Source organism: Raphanus sativus, chromosome 9 (assembly GCF_000801105.2).
Source record: "Raphanus sativus cultivar WK10039 chromosome 9, ASM80110v3, whole genome shotgun sequence".
Taxonomy (NCBI): domain Eukaryota; kingdom Viridiplantae; phylum Streptophyta; class Magnoliopsida; order Brassicales; family Brassicaceae; genus Raphanus; species Raphanus sativus.
This window is the reverse complement of record NC_079519.1, coordinates 19,161,154-19,170,743: the sequence shown is the minus strand read 5'-3', so window position 1 is coordinate 19,170,743 and position 9,590 is coordinate 19,161,154. Positions and strand designations below refer to the sequence as shown.

General features: G+C 30.8%; 1 protein-coding gene and 1 pseudogene across 1 annotated transcript; one reads left to right on the top strand and one right to left on the bottom strand.

Moving 5' to 3' along the window:
* Positions 1-870: 870 nt before the first annotated feature.
* LOC130499586 (uncharacterized) lies at positions 871-5,503 on the top strand. The gene is made up of 3 exons (XM_056993805.1): positions 871-945; positions 4,491-4,665; positions 4,765-5,503. The coding sequence occupies exons 1-3, from the start codon at positions 929-931 to the stop codon at positions 5,092-5,094; spliced, it is 522 nt and encodes a 173-aa protein (XP_056849785.1). The 5' UTR covers positions 871-928; the 3' UTR covers positions 5,095-5,503.
* Positions 5,438-7,641, bottom strand: LOC108836118 (uncharacterized; annotated as a pseudogene).
* Between the last annotated feature and the right edge of the window lie 1,949 nt (positions 7,642-9,590).

Below are 9,590 nucleotides of genomic sequence, written 5' to 3'. Positions count from 1 at the left end.
TAAAGAAAAACACAAATACAAAATTAAATTTCTAAAAAATATATAAAACCAAATATACCGCTTTTTAAAGGGCGGATCATTCTATTAAAATATCAGTATGTCCTATTAATATATGTTGTATCCACCTTTTAAATTTTATAACTGCTCTTTAGTCAATTCTATTAATACACATTAGATTAATTTAGATAATTGCCAAACTGCCAAATTTTAGATCCTTTAATACACGTTGGACTAATTTTTGGCTGGGCCAATAAGAGAGAGACGTTTGTTGACAAGAAGAGACTAACAACATAATAAAGTCATTTTAGTTAACTACGTCTCAAATCAACCCTAGCATAGCATCCTCCTATTGTGAACATTGCGTTACTTGGAGTTGGAATTTTAAACCGCAAATATATGTATTTGTTTCTGCTTCTAATTTTTATTTCTATGGTGGAAAACATAAAGAGTATTTTATTCGGGATGAGTGCGGTTGGTAGATTTTGGATTGATGGTACCCGTCGACCCGAAAAGTATTTGAAAAATAAAAATAAAGTATATTATAAATATACAAATAAAGTAATAAATTTATATTGTATTAGATTCCCATCTTTGAAACTTTTCAAATATGCGTTAGTATGTATACGGATCACATTTAGACACACAGCTGTATTAAAGTTTGGTCATGATAAAGCCCAAATTATAGATTGTGATCCTTGTTTATTACAGCTACTAAGCCCATATCTCTCTTTGGGTCACAATCTACTAATTAATTGTAGATTGGATTGTTCAATTTAGTTTTGTAAACTAAGCCCATGAAAGGTTACTGTATCAACCGAGAAAGGAATTAGATGTCAAATTCACTTTCCCAAATCAATTGTTGTACGAACAAAACTTTTCATCTCTCTCTCGAAATAGTATTCGAAGATCGGATCTTAGATTCTCCGACATGCAACCGTGTGGAAGGTAAAGTAATATATCTTCGTTTCAATTTTTTTTTGTTTTTACTGATAGATCGTACTTTTAAAGCTCTCTTCTCCATATCTTCTTTTCAATTGATTTCCTCTTATGAATCTGCACTAGATCTTGACCCGCCCAACCGGGCGGATATTTATTTTATGTTTTTAGTTTTTTTATTTATAAATGATATATTTGTAATATTTAAACATAAATTTAGATTAAAAATTAACATTTGTAGTTATAATAAAAATTAAAAGTTTTAAAAAATATTTTGATATAAATTCTAAATTCCTAATTAAAATAATATAGAGATGGGTCATAATTTTTTCCAATTCCAAAATATTAGCATTCTTAATAACAAATAAAATAATTTATAAATAAATAAAATATAGAAACATATTTGAAATTAAAATAAATTTGTTAAAAAAAATCTTACGCCATTGTTGTTTATTTCTATAGTTTGACCCGTGGCCGTATAAATATTTGCTTTCACTTCAATTTTTTTCTTTGTTCTAATGATAATATATATATATATATATATATATATATATATATATATATATATATATATATATATGTGTGTGTGTGTGTGTAAATTAATATGTATTACATAATTGTTAGTATAACATTTTAAAACAAAAATTTTATATATTACTTTAAATAATTGTATTATGTGATTTTAATCGTCTATTATATCACAGTGTATCATATAAAAATCTAATATTTATAACTAATCTATACTATTATTTGCGAAGTGATTTTTCGCAACGGAGCTCTCACGTTAAAAGTTAGAGCGGTTAATGTCTATGTTACCCTTAATGATTTTATATACAATTTATTATATAATTAAAAAAGAATTTTAAGTTAATAATATTATTATCTATATGTTATATTAGATTATAAATTAATATTTTCAAAAAATATAAAGATAATTCGTATATATATTATGTTGTTATCTGAAAAATATTTTTTTTTTAATTTAAAAGTTAAAAAAAAATTTAGTTAACAATATTATTATTTATATGTTATATTAGATTATAAATTAATATTTTGAAAATATAAAGATAATTCTTATATATATATTATGTTATTATCTGAAAATAATGTCTTTGTTACCCTTAATGATTTTGTATATAATTTATTATATGATTAAAAACGAATTTTAAGTTAATAATATTACTATTTAATTATGTTGTTATCCGAAAATAATATTTTTTTTTAATTTAAAAGTTAAAAAACGAATTTTAAGTTAATAATATTATTATTTATATGTTATATTAGATTATAAATTAATATTTTTAAAAATATAAAGATAATTCTTATATATATTATGTTGTCATCTGAAAATAATATTTTTTAATTTAAAAGTTAAAAACGAATTTTAAGTTAATAATATTATATTTATATGTTATATTACATTATAAATTAGTATTGTAAGTGATTTTTCGCAACGGAGCTCTCACGTTAAAAGTTAGAGCGGTTAATGTCTATGTTACCCTTAATGATTTTATATATATTTTAAGTTAATAATATTATTATCTATATGTTATATTAGATTATAAATTAATATTTTCAAAAATATAAAGATAATTCGTATATATATTATGTTGTTATCTGAAAAATATTTTTTAATTTAAAAGTTAAAAAAAAAATTTAGTTAAAAATATTATTATTTATATGTTATATTAGATTATAAATTAATATTTGAAAATATAAAGATAATTCTTATATATATTATGTTATTATCTGAAAATAATGTCTTTGTTACCCTTAATGATTTTGTATATAATTTATTATATGATTAAAACGAATTTTAAGTTAACAATATTATTATTTAATTATGTTGTTATCCGAAAATAATATTTTTTAATTTAAAAGTTAAAAAACGAATTTTAAGTTAATAATATTATTATTTATATGTTATATTAGATTATAAATTAATATTTTAAAAAATATAAAGATAATTCTTATATATATTATGTTGTCATCTGAAAATAATATTTTTTAATTTAAAAGTTAAAAACGAATTTTAAGTTAATAATATTATATTTATATGTTATATTACATTATAAATTAGTATTTTAAAAATAAAAATAATAATTCTTATATATTGTGTTGTATCTGAAAATAATTTGTTCAGTTTAAAAGTTAAAAAACAAAATTTAAGTTAATAATATTATATTTATATATTATACTAGATTATAAATCAACATTTTCAGAAAAAAAAAGATAATTCTTATATATTTTATTGTTATCTGAAAAATTATCTTTTAATTATAAAAGTTAAAAATTAAGATATAAAACAATTTACAATTAAATATTCAATCAAAAACATTTGTATAAATATATTTTCTAAAATATTTCAAGTATACGAGTGTTTTAAAAATTCTAACACAATAATAAATATATATTTTTATCAAAAAATTTGATCATATATAAAAGTTTGATGTTTAATTTATATTTTTTTAAAACATAAATAATACTTATTATGATGATTTTTTTGAATTAATAAATATACACCAATAAATATTTGAAAAACAATTATGTCCGCATGTGCGGACAAACCACCTAGTTGGACTTATATTATAAAAGTGTTATACTAACAATTTATAAATAAAATATTTTATATTTTATCTATATGATATATAAATTGATTTTGATGTGTGATTTTTATTTTATTATTTTTATTAATAAATATTGAAAAATATTAAATGTTAACAAAAAATCTAAAAGGAAATTTATTTTGGTTAAGATTCATTCTATTAAAGAAATCTATTATTTAAATTAGGAAAAGATATTAAATACTTAAATCTATCATTTAAATAAAGAAAATACAAAATTCTCTACTATCTTTGTTACCAAACAAAGTTTAATTTTTTTAAAAACTCTTATCCCTGTTACCAAACAAAAACTTAAAGTACTTCTACTTTAATAAGATAGATATGTACTATGTTTGCAGATACATATAAAAGATGAGAAGCTGTGTATTAATCAAAAGCCAGACGAAGTTATGAAAAAAAAAAACTTCAAAAGAAGATAGATCCGCTTTCTAATAGATTGCATGTGCTCCACTGCTATCATTCTTTAAAAAAAAGGGATTCAAAGAACCAAAATCCACAGCTCTTTAGGTAAAGATCGTATATTAATTTCTTATTCATATATCCAACCCGATTTAATCTAATTTTATTTTCAATAGCTTGTCCAAATAAATTTATGATTATGTTGATTGTATAGCGGACGATATGGGAAAACGGCCAATTCCCCCATGAACTAACTGATCTCTGCTTATTCACACACGAAGTTTTTTACCATGCCAAAACCCCCACGAATAACTCAAATATTCGAAATACATACACAAACTAATAATTTTATACCAATTCCCACAAAACCGTAGACGGTGTCATCAAGCCGTTAACAGGTTAACTTAACCATTTAGTTTCGGTTAAATAAAAAGAATTAACCATTTAGTTTCGGTTAAATAAAAAGAAACACGACGTCGTTTTGCTCTTCTTCCTCAGTTTGGGATTAAACTGAAATTAGGTTTCACGCAGTTGGATATCACGGGAGAGAGTGAGACAGAGGAGAGAAGAGAGACAGAGGAGAATGAACTTCAACGGAAGAGGAATCCCGACCCATTGCAGATGTGGAGAACGTGTGCGGTTGCTTACGTCAAACACAATGAAAAATCCGGGGAGGCTTTTTCATTCCTGTCCATATGGAGATGAGGTTTGTGAACAAAATCATATTATTGTCTGTTTGAGAACAGAATCGTGTTTCATATGGAGATGAGGTTGTTTTGTTGTTGTATAAAAATCGAAACTGTAGAACAATCGATTTCATTTATTCAAGTGGGCGGATGGATCAGCTCTTGAAGAGATTGAGGATATGCAGATGAAAATTTGTGGTCTTGAAAAAGCTTCAAGCAGCTTAGTAAAGGATAATGAGAGCCTTAATTCGGAGATAGAGATTCTTATAATGGACACACGTGCTTGTGAATCAGGTGTGTCTCGTTTAGAATCATTTGTGACTGGTTTAGAGAAACAGTTACGAGGTTTTGAGAAGGAACTTCAAGATTCCAAGATGGAGGTGAAAGGGATAAAGAACATGATAGTTTATTTTGTTGTACTTGTTCTGTTCTTTAAGTTTGTAATGTAGGTGTTGAAGAAAATGGCCTTTTGTTGTTTGTGTAATATTAGGAGGATATGGCTATTTGAATATCTATGTTTGTGTAATATTAAGTGGCTATGGCTATTTGTGTACTTTGGTGATGATCATGTGTAATATATTATGTTTCATTTTATGTTTCAGAAAAGATAACCACTTCTACAACATATAATTGCTGCAAAACAAAATAGTAATATCCAAAAACACTAAATCCGAAAGATATTACATAAGAAGCCTTAAAACGATTCAAAACAAGCCATAAGTCAATCTGAATCATCAAAATCCGAAAGATATCACATAAAAAGCCTTAAACGATCCAAAACAAGTCATAAGGTCAGTCGATCACTTGACTAGGTCCTTCATCTTGTGTGACATTCTTCTTCTTTGGTGGTCTTTGAACCGGAACTCCAACTTGTTTGCACTTCCTTACGTTATGTCCTACTTCTCCACATCGGCCACAATGAATGTTCCTTCTCTCCCTTGAAACCTTTGTAGGTGACTCATTCCTAGCCTTGGTCTTTTTCTTACTTGGAGACTCGTTCCTCCCTTTTATGCGCTTAGGAATTTTCTTTCTTCCTCTTGATTGCTCTGGTTTTCCTGGTGGTGGAACAATCTCTGCATCTACTGATTTTTCCCAAAAGGTTATCCCACGGACAGCTTTAATGGGTGTTTCATACTGCTTTCTCCATGTCGAGGTGAGGTAACAATCTGCCATATAATCCTCTTGCTTGCGTTTCTTTACAGAAATAATCTTCAGAGCATGACGGCAAGGCAATCCCGACATCTCCCACTTTCGACAAGTGCAAGTTTGGTCAACCATCTTCGTTTTGTATGCAGTGTTTTTCTCCTGCACCTCAAACACATCAAAACCGCAAGGATATATAGTGCAGCCACGGATTTTCTTTTGCTCCTTACTGACTTTTTCCATTGCCTTAATACTGAACTTCCCTCTGTGATTCATTGATATCAGCTTCCTTGCCGCAATGCGTAACATACCTTTTCTGCGTATTGTTTCCAGCATTTCCACCAGTGGCATTGCTCTAGCTGGATCAATCGCATGGTTAAAAGACTCTGATATGTTGTTGCTCACATCATCACAAGTCGAAGAAGGAGTAAAGTAGGCGAGGCTGCAGTTTTTGGGATTCTTCTCCATCATCGAATCATATACGCTCATGTCATATGCTTTCACTGCATCCACTCTCCTGTTGTACTGCGCCGTATTGTAGCTCTTGGCAACCTTCCAAAATAAGCCTTTCATGTCTGCTCTATGTGGATGTTTCTTCTTCAAGTTAGCGTATATGTGTCTTGCACACATCCTGTGCTCAACCATTGGCAAGAGATTTGATACCGCCTTAAGTAATCCCTGAAAATAAAGAACAACTTTGTTTATTTCCTCATACTAACAGAAAAAAAAAGTCTATAATTAATACCTTCTGTCGATCTGATATGATTGTAAAGCCTTCACCATTGCAAAGGTTTAAATCGTTCTGCAATTTCTCAATGAACCAGACCCAATTGTCTTCACTCTCAACGTCAACAACAGCCCATGCTATAGGGAACATTTGGTTATTTTCATCTCTACCAACTGCTGCTAACAACTGACCCTTTGTTGTGCACTTGAGGAAGCATGCGTCAAGACCAAAGATCGGTCGGCATGAGCAGACCAAGTCTTCTTCAATGCAGCAAAGCAGACGTAAAATCTGTAGAAAATATCTTCACCGTCATCTCCATGGAGTGTCTCGAGCTCTACTGTTGAGTCTTCATTGGACCTAGTATGATATTAAGTTTAAATCAAAACATGAAACACTTAAAAAAAAATATGACACACTTACTCTAACAACTCCAGCCGGTAATCTCTAAGCGTTGAGAATTGTAGATCATGCTCCTCTTTGATCATCTCTAAAGCCTTTTTCTTTGCATGTCTACACTGATCTATGGTCGCAGTCAATTCCCAACGCTTCTGAATTTCTTCCATAATGTCCTTTGGCCTTATGTTGGGATTGTTTCTAAGATCGTTTACAAACAACTTTGCAATGACCTCTTGTGTAATCAGCTTAGAGTACCCACTCTTACTGCAACTATGATCCTTAACGTAGACTTTAACCATCCATTTTTGTATGGTTCTTCATAGGAGCAGTATATCCTCCACATACAATCTTCCTCTCCTTCTTCTGCTTCACTAGCACATCTCGCTTCAGATTTGTCTTTATCCCAACGAACATACTTCACATTCCAACCATTTTTTAACACATAATCTACCATCGCCTGTTTAAAAGCCTCTAGACTATCAAAGGCTTGTCTTAACTGAAACTCACCACTACCTTTCTTGTAGGTGCGATAGCCATCTCCCTCATTAGCATCTTGATCATCATCTGAGCCGACTGGTGTAGCAAACAAATCAACCTCTTCATCTATAAAATCCCTCACATTTCTGTCAACTCTTGCTTCTTCATCACATGGAAGCCTCGTCTCTGTCTCATTCTCATATCTCTCTGTATCATTTGTCTCATTGTCATGGAGGCCTCGGCTCTCTTCCATCTCTGTCTCCGTTCTCTCTGTCTCTCTTCTCTCTTCTGTCTCACTCTCTCCCGCGATATCCAACTGCGTGAAACCTAATTTCAGTTTAATGCCAAACTGAGGAAGAAGAGCAAAAAGCGTCGTGTTTCTTTTTATTTAACCGAAATTAAATGGTTAAGTCAACCTGTTTCTTTTTATTTAACCGAAATTAAATGGTTAAGTCAACCTGTTAATGGCTTGATGACACCGTCTACGGTTTTGTGGGAATTGGTATAAAATTATTAGTTTGTGTATGTATTTCAAATATTTGAGTTATTCGTGGAGGTTTTGGCATGGTAAAAAACTTCGTGTGTGAATAAGCACGGATCAGTTAGTTCATGGGGGAATTGGCCGTTTTCCCCGGACGATATATATATAAGTTTAACTCTTGATTATGAACTCGAATATAAAGAAACTCTTCTTTATTAGCTTAAGTAAAACTCTCTCAAAACCTTAAGCACACACAATATCTCTCAAACTCTCAATGTATGCAACACTCTTGCATCTCATTATATAGCTAATATATATCCTAAACTCTTAGGTATCCTAATCCTAACACTCTTAGAATTACTTAGTCTCTAAGTTTACTTCATGTTTATCTCCAACATTCTCCCCTTTAAACTTGAAGTTAACTTCTCCAATATCTCGAACTCCTACTAATGCCTTCATTTCTTTAAACTTGATTCTTCCCAAAGCTTTTGTTAACATATCCGCCTTCTGTTCAGTTCCTGGAACATGTTGAACATCTACTTGTTCATTCTCGATGCATTCTCGGATGAAGTGGTAGCGCTTATGAATGTGCTTGCTGCATCCATGGAACACGGGGTTCTTTGTGAGTGCTATAGCTGACTTATTGTCAAGTCTTATAACCACCTTTTCACCTGTTTCGCCAGTGATTTCCTCAAGTAATTCTCGAAGCCAAATGGCTTGTTTAGCAGCCTCGGTTGCTGCCATGAACTCAGCTTCACACGAAGAGAGTGCTACGGTTTCTTGTTTCTGTGAGCACCACGTGATAGGACATTCATTCAGGTAGAATATGTGACCGGTGGTGCTCCTTCCATCATCGTCATCAATATTATGACTCGAGTCGCTAAACCCTTCAAGTTTCGTATGATGCGCTTGCTTATAAACGAGTCCTAAGGCTGTGGTTCCTTTAAGGTACTTCAAGACTTGCTTAAGAGCAGCTCCGTGTGATGTCTTTGGCTTGTGCATATAGCGACTGAGTAGTCCCACGCAGAAAGCAAGATCCGGTCGTGTATGAAGGAGGTAGCGTAGGCACCCAATCATGCGCCTATACTCCTTCTCGTCGATGTTTTCCTCCTTGTCCGCTTTAGATATCTTTAGACCAAACTCCATTGGTGTTTGAGTGGCATTGCATTCCTCCATTCCTGCTTCGCTTAAAATCTTCTTGGCATATCTCTCTTGATTCAATGTTATCTCTCCATTCTTTTGACAAACTTCAATACCAAGATAGTAAGTCAATAACCCGAGATCACTCATCTCAAATTGACTTGACATCTCCTTCTTGAACCCGTGTATAAGAACACAGTCTGAACCTGTAATCAATAAATCATCAACGTACACAGCAACTAGAAGTAGGCGACTTCCCTCTTTCTTGCGGTATAAGGCAGGTTCCTTGCTGCAACGTATGAACTTTAGCTTCTGTAACACCTTGTTAAGCTTCTGATTCCATGCTCTCGGGGCTTGTCGTAAGCCATACAAAGCTTTGTTAAGCTTATACACTTTGTCTTCCATACAAAGCTTTGTTAAACTTTGTTTAGCTAATATATATCCTAAACTTTAGGTATTAACTATCCTAATCCTAACACTCTTAGGATTACTTAGTCTCTAAGTTTACTTCATGTTTATTTCCAACAATATAATCATCTGTTTAGACATGATCTAATATGTTTTTTTTAATAAGTTCAATT